The 13,472-nt window shown below is 35.5% G+C and overlaps 2 protein-coding genes across 2 annotated transcripts; one reads left to right on the top strand and one right to left on the bottom strand.

Annotated features, from left to right (window-relative positions):
* Positions 1-5,676: 5,676 nt before the first annotated feature.
* Positions 5,677-6,524, bottom strand: LOC142643165 (uncharacterized). The gene is made up of 2 exons (XM_075817712.1): positions 6,155-6,524; positions 5,677-5,717 (listed from the first exon to the last, which is right to left on the bottom strand). The coding sequence occupies exons 1-2, from the start codon at positions 6,522-6,524 to the stop codon at positions 5,677-5,679; spliced, it is 411 nt and encodes a 136-aa protein (XP_075673827.1).
* A 2,330-nt stretch (positions 6,525-8,854) lies between these two features.
* Positions 8,855-9,705, top strand: LOC142642406 (pectinesterase inhibitor 3-like). The gene has a single exon (XM_075816754.1). The coding sequence runs from the start codon at positions 8,952-8,954 to the stop codon at positions 9,564-9,566; it is 615 nt and encodes a 204-aa protein (XP_075672869.1). The 5' UTR covers positions 8,855-8,951; the 3' UTR covers positions 9,567-9,705.
* Positions 9,706-13,472: the final 3,767 nt, after the last annotated feature.

Here is a 13,472-nt window from a genome sequence, read left to right as displayed (position 1 = left end):
AATATAGTTAACGAGAGTTGGTTCAGTTGGTAAGGCTCGAGCGCTTTGCTCAAAAGACCTAAATTCGAGTCCAAGTGTCAACAGTTCTCTTAAGTGGCCGATTTATAAGTCCAATGTAAGTCTTCTTTGAGGCCTACGACTTGCCCTGACCTTGGTAAAAGGTAGCCTCCCCTCACCTAAATATTTTTTTACCAAAAAAAAAACCTACAATAATATTTGTCTGCATTCGTAATTTTTATGTGGTGGAGTTCATTGTGGCAGCACATGCTCTGTTTCAGAGCTTTATAAATAATGCATTTGCGCTGAGAGGCCAAGGTCACAAAATGCATTCGAGTGACATTCAATAATTTACAATAAGGGCCCGGGGGTGTCCCTCCCACTGACATTTGGAGATCAAATACCAATTAAATTCCCTATATATGGACCTGTAAAGTAAATGCCTTTTGGCTAATATAATTGGACCAGCCAGGTGAGCTTGTTAAAGTAGATGCTGCAAATTTAGGGTTGGATCTTTCTAGTACTACATATTGTCAGGTTACTACTACTAAATTGGGTGTCATCCAGTCATGAATCACATGATATGATACTATAGGCATATATGTAGTACTGTCCTGGATATAAGGGTGTTTTCGACATCTTCCACATTCAATATTATCATAAAAATTGTATAAAAACATTAGAGTTAAGTTCTCAATCCCCACTAAGAAGTGCATTAGTTTCCATCTTCCTCTGTATTGCCTGAGTGCATAGGAATTGTCATCCTCCTACACATTTTTTTTTACCAAAAAAAAAAAAAAAAAGTATAGGATTCGAGTCTTCTTGATCTTCACTAGTGAGCGCATTGGTATCCATCTCCTTTCTTATTACCTTAGATGCATAGAAATTGCCACATTCCCTTTTTAAGCATTTATCTTAAAAAAAAGAGTTAAGTCTAAAGAAACATGTATTCAACATTTCCCAATAAATAAATTAGTACAGAGAAATATGTAGGCACCTGCGGCAAAAATTGATCAAACCAAGATGATATTTTTCTCTGATAGTGATAGGGTAGGAAGCAATGAAGTCATTGGTTGGTCTCCATCATTTATTGAGTCTTGACACTATGGGGATTTTATTGGTTCCCAAGAGGAGTGGGAAGGTGGAGCTGGGTTTTGGTAGGATGATATGGCTAATAAATATGGGTGTGATAAGTGATTGCGATGCTGCTGTTAACTAGCCTCATGGAGTCATGGAAAGGTGAGGGTAAAAAAACATCAAACATTCTTTGATTAATTTTCACTTTTTTGTTTAATTATTGTTTGGGTAAAATTGACAGAATTTTATTGAAATGAGAAATATAATTCATGCGGAACGTAGCTAGTCATTGACTTCCTCCCCAAATTTTTTTTTTTAAAATTAGTATATATAAGTATTATATTTTAGCAATTTAGTTCAATATAATTACATTTGGCCATTCTTCATAATATCATTGATCCTTATTAAGGCCATAAAAAAATTTATAGATCTAAAATTTAAAACAAAATTAACAAGTCCAACAAAATTAACAAAAATTTCCAATAGTAAAGTTTTAAAAAGTTAAGTCTAATCAATCAATTTTACCCAAAACAAACAACTAAGCTATTTAAAAATAAATAAAAAAACTAACAAAATAATTTTGCTTTTATCCAACAACAAACGCACCCATAAAAATAAACGCATGGTTGAATTCCCTTTTTGTAAGAAATTGCATTGTAACATATAAATAATAATTTTTTGTCGTTATCTTTGTTGACGGTTTGTTAATACTAATTAAATTGATGCTTGTTCTCATAATGATTTTTTTTCTTTGTTTATACTTCCGTTTACTTAACTTCAAGTCTTAACTCCATGCACAACATTGTCAAGAAATACAGGAAAAAGGAGGGCAACCTCCATTTGAATAATACAAAGAAACAGTGCTACGGCAATGAATGTCAAGTGCCAACCCAAATGTAACCAATGATAACAACCACAATAAACAATGTTAAGAAACACAATTACTATCATTTAGCTCTAGGAAATGAATTGTAAAATCTACTCCTTTTTACAAATGAGTCAAATCTTCCTATTGTATACTATACTTCTTGAAGAAAAAAAAATGTGTCAAATTAGCCTCATGGTTTCACCCGAATGACAGTAATGGACATAAGCAAAAATATAGAAATTAACAAATCTTTTTCAACGAATTTTTTTTAAAAAAAATCATATTATTTTTAACTCATACTTTTATATAGCTCTATAACTCATATTATTTTTATTATATACTGATCACAACTTATTGATTGTATGCAAAACTGACTGTATTTTTTAAAAAAATTTAAGACTTATTGAAGATCAAAACAAAGCAATCTTATCGTTAAAGAGTGTCAGAACTTAGAATAGCATCCTAGTCACTACAATTTGGCTTCAAGTGCAATTTAAGACTTATTGAAGATCAAAACAAAGCAATCTTATCGTTATATAGTGTCAGAACTCAGAATAGCAATATTGCATCCTAGTCACTACAATTTGGCTTCAAGTGCCAAATTTGCCAATGTTCACGGACCTAAAGTTATCATTAGATTGATACTTCCTGTTTTTTTCCCCCTTCTTGATTGGAGTCACTGAACGACTTCATAAGCTGCCCATCATAAGTTGAAAAGTAAAGTCATAATAGATTGCCATTACCCTTCTGGCCTTCTAGACCAAAAAAAAAAAAAAAAAAACTTATATAATATAATTATACATCCAAATTTCTAAAGTCCAATCATGCATTCACACTCCAGCCCACCCAAATCTAATAATTAAAATACCGTACAGAGCGTGGTTTGATAGTAGGAGTTCTTATTTCAGTTTTAAAAATGAGTGGTTTGAACAATAATCCTAGCAAGGTCTATGTAATACACGTAGTATTACCCATTGTAGTCATGTAGCATGCAGTTGATGAACTCATAGACTGTTTTTTTTTAGCGTAATAGTTAAAATGGCAATTTAGTAATTTCCTCCCAACTTTAAGACCATAGTCACAAGTTTCTAGTTCCCTACCAAATGCACAATTACAAAGCCCCTATTAAACCAACACAACAAAGTATCACTCACACACACACTCAGATCTTGAAAGTTGAAACAACTCAAAAACTCAAAGTGTGTCTCTGTCTCTGTCTCATAAATCACAATGGCTCACCACCCATTCTGTCTTCTAATAACACTAACACTAGCATTCCAACCAGAGATGTGCGCTGAGTGACTGTGTGGAGCAGATATCAGAGTCTTTCTTCATATTGCCCTAGGCACATAGGAGTTGCCACTCTTCTGCACATTTTTCTTTTTTCTTTTTTTCTTTAAAAAAAGAAAGTACAAGATTCAAGTCTCCTTATTCTTCACTAGTGAACGCATTAGTACCCATCTCCTTTTGTGTTACCTTGAACGCATGGAAGTTGCCACATTTTCCTTTTAAGCATTTTTCTTAAAAAAAGAGTTCAGTCTAAAGAATCATGTTTTCAACATTTCCCAATAAATAAATAAGTACAGAGAATAATGTAGTCACCTGCGGCAAAAATTGATCTAACTAAGATGATATTTTTCTCCGATAGTGATAGGGTAGGAGGAAATGAAGTCATTGTTTGGTCTCCATCATCATTTATTGAGTCTTGACACTATGGAGATTTTATTGGTTCCCAAGAGGAGTGGGAGGGTGGAGCTGGGTTTTGGTAGGAGGATATGGCTAATAAATATGGGTGTAATAAGTGGTTGTGATGCTGCTGGAAACTGCGGTTTCACCTTTTTTACCCTCACCTTTACAAAACTAGCCTCAAGGAGATGGAGTCATGATTTCACCTCCAATGACATTAATGGACATAGAAGAAAGGCGAGAATCCAAAAAAATAAATATTTATATAAGAACATCAAACAAACAATCTTACGGACACACTCAGTCACGCTTTGATTAATTTTCACTTTTTTAATTATTATCTGGGTAAAATTGACAGAATTTTGAAAAAATTACATTTTATCACCCTAAACTATACACCAGATTACACTTTGCACCCTAAATTATTCAAATACACACTTTGCACCCTAAACTATCACATTTATCACACTTTGCACCCCAACATTACTTTTACCGTTAAATTAGATAGAAATTAATATCACATGACTTGCACATGATTTTTGCTTAGCTGGCACACTGTATAAAGACCAAAACACCCTTTTCACAAACAATTAAAAACAAATGCTTTTTTTTTTTTATTATCAGGTTTCTCTCTCACCCAGCAGCTCTTCTCCTCTTTCTCATTGTTCAGTTGCTCCTCTTCCCCAAATCAAACATACAATTAGCTATCTCTAGGTCCAAAACAAAATCATCAACGGTACCAAAACACAATATGATGTACAAGAAACGCTCCATAACACAGATCAACATGGTTCCGTTTTGGGTAAAAGGTTTAGTTGTTGGGCCATGCTTGAAAGGTCAAATAGTCGCAAGATCAAGATCAAAATTTTGAATCATAAATTAAGATAGAAGAAGGGAAAAAATTATGGATAAAAATATAAACTTAATGCTATTTAATCATAAAATAAAATAGTAATGAATACACACGCCTAAAAGGAAGGCCGATTAGTAACACAGAAAGAACATAGAAAGCAGGGAGAACTTGGTTCATGTATTAACAGTCCTAGTGGTTAACTTGATTCCCAAACTCATTAATGCTTTGGTATCTACCTGGTTGACTAGTAATCTGCTTAACAATATGTTTTGGATGGTTTTTCTATAATGTTTCAGCTACTATCTGGCCATTACGGAAATTCAAATGTAAGGCAGCCATGGAAGGTGATATAGTTTCATCAACTACTGTGCTTAGAAAGGGTCCAATTTTGTTCGGCTTAAAGTTAACTTGTATTTTTTATTTGAGGAAACGAGCAACTGAATGAGAAAGAGGAGAAGAGCTACTAGACGAGAGAGAGGGGAAGACGCAAGAAAGAGAAAGACCTGAAAAAAAAAATGCAAAGAAAAAAAGAAATAAGCATTTGTTTTTGATTGTTTGTGAAATGGGTGTTTTGGTCTTTAAACATTATGTCACCTAAACAAAAATCATGTGCAAGTCATGTGCTATTAATTTCTGTCTAACTTAATGGTAAAAGTAACACTGTGGTGCAAAGTGTGATAAGAGTGATAGTTTAGGGTGCAAAGTGTGCAATCAAATAGTTTAGGGCGCAAAGTGTAATCTGGTGTATAGTTTAGGGTGATAAAGTGTAATTTCTCCCAGAATTTTATATTTTAGCAAGTTACATTTGGCCGCCATTAATAATATTATTGATCCTTATAAAGTCCATATAAAAATTCATAGATCTAAAATTTTTATAAAAAAAAAAAAACAAATCATTAAAAATTAGTTGAAAATAAAAATTACATACAGTAAAGTTAAAAAAAAAATTATAATCAGCCAATATTACCCAAAACAAACAACTCGACCTTTTAAAAAAATTTAACAAAATAATTTTGCTCTTATACAACAATAGATGCACACATAAAATTCGCATGGTTGAGTTCCCTTTTCATAAGTAATTACATTGTAACATATAGATAATAATTTTGTGTCTTTATTTTTTTTTTTTTTTTGATGGTTTGTTAATACTAATTAAATGGACGCTTATTTTCATTAACGATTTTTTTTCCTTTGTTTATACTTCCGCCCCCTTAACTTCAAGTCTAAGCTTCATCCCTGTACATGCACAACATGGACAAGAAATACCAAGAAAAAGGAACCTCCATTTGAATAATACAAGTAAACAGTGTTATGACAAAGAGTGTCAACCCAAATGTAGCTTAATGATAACAACCACAATTAACAACGTTAAGAAACATAATTACTATCATTTAGCTCTAGGAAATGAATTGCAAAATCTACTCCTTTCTTTTTGGTAAGGAGGAAATTTTATTAACGAACTAAGAGGGGAGTGGAGGGGAAAATCAGCATTAGTTCTGCTATAGTCATTGTTTTAAAAACCAGACCGGACCAACCGGTACGACCGATTCAACCGAGAAAACCGGTACAGTCCGGTCCGATTAAAAGCCTCAAAACCGGTCAAAAACCGAAAAATTTTAAAAAAACGGTTTGATGTCCGGTTCGGTTTTTAAAACCATGGCTATAGTACAAACCAACATTATCCGAGCTTAAAAGCTCCAAAAGATCCATAGGCGAATCATGATACAAAATGAAATTATTTTCCTGAGCAGTCCCTATCCTAGCCAAGCAGTCAACACACGAGTTTGCTTCACGATAACAATGCCCAATCCGAACTTGGCCTATGTGGGAAATCAGCCACCTGCAATCCTCAAGCACAGGCATAACAGCAAGATTTGCATCTGATGGCTTGGACAGTAGCTGAACAATTGCAATAACATCAAGATGGATGTCTACGATAGTCAATTCTAGGCTGTTATAGAGCATCAGGCCTTCTCTAAGGCCCCAAAGCTCCGCGGTAAAGCTGTTTATGCTGCCAAGACTCCTGGAAAAGTCCCTACCCATTCCCCTCAGTCATCCCTAATGAGACTGCCACAACCAGCTCTACTAGAGCTTCCTCGAGCTGAACCATCAATGTTTAGGCAGAACCACCAGGATTAAGATTTTTCCCATCTAATACGCACCACTTTCCTGCTACTCGAGAGATTAGGAGTCAGCCCATAGTGCTGGAATTCTAAAGCACGAAAGAGGGCATTCTCATAAACCTTGGGCTAAACATCTTGGTTCTTAAAAACCACATCATTCCTTTGCTTCCACAACAGCCAGATTGCAAAAGAAAAAAAAAGTTTCCAAGGGGGTTGGTTGCTCACTCTACACCTATTATCCATACAATTCTTCTTAAGCCAAAAATCCAGGTTGCCTTCATAAAAGTTACTAGATTCATTAACTCCCAAGCGGCACCAAGTAAATTTCGCCGCCTCGCAGTCCCTTAACCTGTGAAGAATGGATTTAGGTTCCCTTTGGCATAAAGGGCAGACATCAGTAACATTAATGCCCCTCCTTACAAGGCATTTTCTCACTCCAACACTATTGTGCAAACACTGCCATAAGAATGTCTTGATCCGCGGCAAATTTTCAAGTTTCCAAACCCATTGCCAAGGAAAAGCTCTTCCATCAACCCCACAGCCCGTGGCTATACAGTAAGCATGCTTCAAGTCAAAATCCCCTCTATTAGCTCCTACCCAAGTCAGCCTATCTTCCGCTTGATCAACTCTTGTAGAGTAAGTAATGGAATTACTATCCATGAGGACCTCGTTTGGAATCAAAAATGATACCTTAGACCAATCCCAACCTTGCGGACCAAAAACATCTTTAACCTTTAGAGCTTCCAAGGATGAATGCGAAACAAAAGACCCAAGCATGCCTCATTTTTATGATTCCATAGAAGCCAGCTGAAAGTACAAACAAGTATGGTTTGCCCAAGCAGTCAAACACATATGCACTACAATCAAAGGGAAGGCTGGGAATTTTAAGCAGGCTTAATACAAGCAGCTTCTATACCAAATTTCACCAACCTTTTAATGAGACTATGTACAAAATTCCCAAATATATAAAAAAATAGAAAAAATATACGCCAAAAAAAAATAATCACACACAAGCAATATTATTTCAGGTCGGGTCATAATTCAGATTATACACAACTAGGTTCTACAAAACCCAACACCTTTAGGCAAAACCATCGAGCATTAGTCACATCTTCCTATTGTGCCGTATACTAGACTTTTTGAAGAAGAAAAAAAAAGTGTCAAACTAGCCTCATGGTTTCACCCGAATGACAGTAATGGACATAAGCAAAAATATAGAAATTAACAAATCTTTGTCAAATAAAAAAATAAAAAATCATAACATTTCTAAATTGCTTACCACAAACCCAATTTAACACCCTGATTAATTGTAAAATACTTTTATATAGCTCTATCAGTATCACTCATATTATTTTTATTATGTATTGATCACGACTTATCAGTTGTATGTAAGTCTGAGTGTATTTTTAATTTTTTTAACACTTTGTGTTCGAATACAATTTATTGTTGAAAACTGAAAATTGAAAATATTATAGCAAAATAATTTTTAAATATATAAATAATATTGTGAGAATCTTAAAATTATTTTTTTATATAAGAAAAAAAAAAATTGGTGAATTCTGTAAACAGTATACAAAACCCACTAAAAAGGAAAAACACTCCACTGAGAAACGTAAAGGCACTAAAGCAATCTTATCATTAAAGAGTGTAAGAACTCAGGATAGCTCCTAGTCACTACAATTTGGCTTCAAGTGCCAAATTTGCCACTGTTCACCGACCTAAAGTTATTATTATATTGATACTTCAATTTTTTTTTTCCTTCTTGATGGGAGTCGCTGAACAACGTTCATAGATGATGTTGATAAGCTGCCCATCATAATTTCAAAAGTAAAGTGATAATAAATTGCCATACCGTTCTACACACACACACACACAAAAAAAAAAAAATTACCTTATATATGCATCCAAATTTCCAAAATCCAATCATGCATTCAGACTCCATCCCACCCAAACCTAATAATTAAAATACCATAAAGAGTGTAGCTTGATAGTGGGAGTTCTTTTTTATTCCAATACTTAGAGAGAAGTGGTCTGAACAATAGTCTTATCAAGGTCTGTGTTATACGTGGTATTATTTATTGTCGTCACTTAGCGTAAAGTCGATAAACACCCACCAAAGACCTCCTTTTTTATTTTTTATTTTTAAAAAACCTAATAATTAAAATGGCAATTTAGTAATTTCCTCCTTTGAGACCTTGGTCACAAGTTTCTAGTTCCCTGCCAACTGCACAATTACAAAACCCCTATTAAACCAACACAACAGATTATCACTCAAACGCTCAGATCTTGTAAGTTGAAACCACTCAAAAACTCATAGTGAGTCTCTGACTCAGTCTCACAAATCACAATGGCTCACCGCCCACTCTGTCTTCTAATAACACTAACACTAGCATTCCAACTCATTGTTTTCTTCTCCCACTTCGCATCTGCACGAACACCCACCAATGCTGCACCCCAACCCCAAGATCTGGTCCGTTCATCTTGTGAACACGCTAGCTACCCCAACATCTGTATCCGTACACTCTCATCCTACACTGGACCAGCCAAGACACCCAAAGACTTAGCCCAAGCTGCGGTGAAAGTGAGCTTGTCAAAAGCCAAGCGAGTCTCCAACTACTTGGCCCAAGTGAGTGAAGCCAAAGACTTGAAAATCAGCAAGAGACAGAGAGGTGCGCTGAGTGACTGTGTGGAGCAGATATCAGAGTCGGTGGAGGAGCTGAGGCAGACGCTGAGCGAGCTGAAGCACCTGCGTGTAGAAACTTTCAGGTTGCAGATGAACAATGCTGAGACTTGGGTGAGCGCGGCTTTGACGTATGAGGACACGTGTCTTGATGGGTTTCCAGGGGTTGATGGGAATAAGCTCAAGTCTGATGTGAAGAGGAAGATTAGGAATGTGGGTAAGGTTACTAGTAACGCTCTCTACATGATCAACCGCCTTGATGAGAGTCGTGGTAGAGCCTAGCTAGCTAGATTATTGTGAGAGTAGTTGCTTCCTTGATCTTGATAAAAAATGATGATGATGATGGACGGTCCTGATCACTCTGTATAACTGTGTAGTGTATATCATATGATATATTTTTATATTATGCAACTTTTGAATATCAGGCTTTGTTCTCCTAACTAAGGTTACAGCTGTATGTATGTATATTGCTATGATTTTACTACTTCTCAATTGCAATGCTATAGTATTTCACAATTTTTCTTCCACAATATGAGAGATTAATTACCTTTGTTTTACTAAACGGAAGAGCTTAACAAGCAGTGAAAGAAAATGCGTATAATTTAGAAAATAAATTATGGGTTCACCTAAAAGTGATATACAACCGCTCATATGTTAACTACATATAAAATGTGGCAAAATTGTACTAGCAAAAAAGTTTGTTACCGTAGAACAACTCACTACCTCAAGTTGAATGATAGGTGGTGTAAATTGTAATGCAAATTGTTGTTGCCCTTTTTTTAACTTCTTTAATGGGTAAGCTAATATAGGCCAATGGTCAGTCCATGACAACCTGTGCTTCAGTCTGGGAAGGTCCATTTTTGCTGGGGCCATAGAATAGGATATATGTTTTATGCGTATTTGCTAAACAGAGCTAAAGTCTAAAATAAAATTCGCCTCAGCTGAGAGCACTTTTCTGTCGGTGCCTATCCTACTTTAGAGTCCACAGTCTGGTTGTTATCACCAAAGTAACGTCAAAGAGCATCTCCAAGAGAGTCACCACTCACCGGATTGTCTAGCTGAAATTTTCACGCTGTGAGGGTCTTCGTTTTTCAACACCTTAAAAACGTGTCATGAGTGGGACATTTTTAGAGAGTGTTTAGTTTGATGAGTTTTGAGTTATACAACTCTGTTTTCATTGCCTCAAAACGCAAAAAATTTGGACCCTAATTGAAAATTGGTCTGGACTTTTGTCAAGAGGTAAAGGAAAATCGGACTTGGCACTCCCATAGAACGGGCCTTAAGTCCTATTCCAGTCTGAACACAAACGCTAAAGCCCCCAAAAAAAAAAAAAAAAAAGCAAAGAAATTGAGCAATGAGCATGTAAGATATTAGATATATAATAATGACCACCACTCAAACAAGACATGGGATTGGGAACCATATGTTGTTGATGTGAAGTCCTTTCATTTTCATCCTTTTGAGTGCATAGGATATGTCATATGACTCTTACGACTAGAAGATTCCCAATATCACTAGAATCCCTGGTCCTATTCTAATCTGATTGGACAAGCTGGAACTTATGGCAATGGGTTTCAGCTAAGTTATGTTGAAACTTAACTAGTCAGCTCACGTGAGCTTCAACTGCTGAGATTTGTATGTGAGCTGGGTTGAGTCAGCTGGCCTTGTAATTGAGCTTCTTTAAGCTTGGTTATCTCTACAAAATGAAGAGTTTTGCCATGAGTGATATACGGGCTTTTATAAATTTTGTAAGAGAAGTATTTTTTGAGGGATGAGTAATTATATTTCCCATGAGTGAGAGACTTTAGCATATGTAAAATAGGTGCCAAAATAATATTGGGTTTTATAAAATAGGTGTCAAAATAATATTTGGGCTTCATGGATAGTTGCCAAAATAATATTGGGTTTTATAAGTAATTGCCAAAATAATATTTGGGCTTTGTAAAATAGGTGCCAAAATAATATTTGAGCTTTATGGATAGTTGCCAAAATAATATTAGGCTGTATGAGTAATTTTCAAAATAATATTTGGACTTTATTAGATTTTGTAAGAATATTGTCGTGTAGCAACAGGCTTTAGAGTTGTCGTGTAGCAACGAGCTTTTAGAAGTGCCGTGTAGCAACGGGCTTTTAAAGGTGTCATGTAGCAACGGGCTTTTCAAGAAAGTTTTGTTGAGTTGTTTGGATTTTGCCCACAAGTTAAATGATTTTGGGCTTTTTTGTGGAGGACGTATAATTTGGTGGCCCAATTTTGGTAGTAATGTGATAAGTATTTTTGTTAAAACCTAAGTTGGATAATATGTGGGATATAATGGGTAATATTTGTGAGATAACCCAAGGTAATTTATGAGGCTTATATAGGGAATATTTGTGAGAGCCCAAGTTGGGCAATAATATGGAGAGCATTTGGGTAATATGTGAAAAATATTTATGTGGTCTCAAAATGATTTATGGGCCTATGTGGGTATTTTTTAGAGAGTGGGCTAATGAAATTAGGGTCCGAAAATTTGTACCTCAACAAAGAGAAATACTAATGAATGTTCTTAGAGTAATGATTAACAATACATTTATAAAAAGTTTTTATGAAAAAAGAAAAAAAAATGTTTTTATAACTTTTTTTTATTTCCCATAAAAGTATTATCAAAATTTTCTTAAAATAAATTGTTAATCATAATTCTAAGAGCACTCATTAGTATAACCTTTAATTAAAAGTGATTATTTAAAGAACCAATCATAATAATAAGTGATCATCTAATTCGAGAGAATACCCGAACCTTTAAAAACTTGATTTGGCTATATTTTTTGATCCGGCACTCCCGTTTAAGCACACTATACGTTGTTTTGACGGATAAAACTTCCAAATTTATTTTAATGACGTATAAAAAAATCTAATGGTCAAAATACAATCAAAGCATCCAATATGATTAAAATACCCAAAACCATGAAAAAAAAATGGGCAAAATGGGCAATTAGCCATAATTCGTCAACAATATAGTTAGTAGATAGTGTTGCGAAAGTTTATATAATACTAACATCTCGACTCTTAGAGAGTCGATTTTGAACATATAAATCGAGTCTCTAAGACTCGATTTTCATGTTCTGATCCCGTCTGATTTGGTGTTTTGTCCATGTGGCGTCCACCTGGAAATCGAGTTTTATAGACTCGATTTGTGCACGTGGAAGCCACCTAGAAATCGAGTCTCTAAGACTCGATTTCTAATAGGGTTTTTTCAAATTTAAACCCAGTCTCTAACGCGGAAGGCCTCTCCTCTCCACTCTCACTCACCCTCTCACTCACCAACCCAAGCGATCTCACGCCTCTCTCACCCACCGACCCATGCTCACGCCTCTCTCATTCACCCTCTTCACCCTCACACTGACACCCATCGCACCTCTCCACCCTCACAGACGCCCTTTGACGGACGGTTGCGCCTCTCTCTCTCTCTCACTCACCCTCTCCACTCTCACTCAGTTCTCTTAGGTAATTTTCTTCCAAAAGTAAATTTTTCATGTGGGTTTGTGGTTTTTTTCCGAAATTACGATTGATTTTTTCTTGTGGGTTTGTGGTTTGTGATTTTTTCGTGTGTTACTCTGTTTGGTGATAATGGATGAGAAAATTTTGTGAAGCTCGTTGTTGTCTATATAGTAGTTGCTTCGAAAATAAAACTTCTATTTGGTTAAATTTTTGTTAACCAAACTTCTATTTGTGTGTGATACATTAATTGAAAAGCAGTTAGGAAGGCCTGTTCATGGAGAATTGTATGATGGACAGCCAGTCTTGGCCGATCGTGTATCTAGGCAGCTCCTGAGGGATAATGTTTTGGATCTAAGTCCCAGATCTTCTTTGCCCAGCCACACAAAATTGTTTCTAACATGATTCATAATCATGGATCTCCACTAGTCAGAGCAGGCTCTCAAGTCTGTTAGACTGTCTTTTTGGTTCATAGGATCAATATATTCGCCATTCTAACTGCTAAGGAAGCTAATTTGTACAATAAGGACCCTAAGTGAAAGAATCCCTGGAATAAGGTTGGATCTATGGGAAAATGAAGTGGCAGGAGGGAAAGTGTTTTGAATGGCATAGCATTCAGGCTTATGGCATTCAGATCCTTGAATGAAAACCAAGCCAAGCTATATGAAGAAACTGGTGCTGGTGGCTAGACCAATTATTACATCTAGAGCTCGCTT

The sequence above is a fragment of the Castanea sativa genome, chromosome 7 (genome assembly GCF_040712315.1).
Source record: "Castanea sativa cultivar Marrone di Chiusa Pesio chromosome 7, ASM4071231v1".
In the NCBI taxonomy this organism is placed as follows: domain Eukaryota; kingdom Viridiplantae; phylum Streptophyta; class Magnoliopsida; order Fagales; family Fagaceae; genus Castanea; species Castanea sativa.
This window is presented reverse-complemented; position numbering and strand designations above follow the sequence as displayed.

What these genes read in the sequence shown, in the direction of transcription:
- LOC142643165 (XM_075817712.1), bottom strand. Translation starts at nt 6,524, where the DNA reads ATGGGTAGGGACTTTTCCAGGAGTCTTGGCAGCATAAACAGCTTTACC. An exon ending in TTTAAGCTCGGATAATGTTG is followed by an intron (nt 5,718 to 6,154) that starts GTTTGTACTATA and finishes GTGCATGTACAG; the next exon opens with GGATGAAGCTTAGACTTGAA.
- LOC142642406 (XM_075816754.1), top strand. Translation starts at nt 8,952, where the DNA reads ATGGCTCACCGCCCACTCTGTCTTCTAATAACACTAACACTAGCATTC.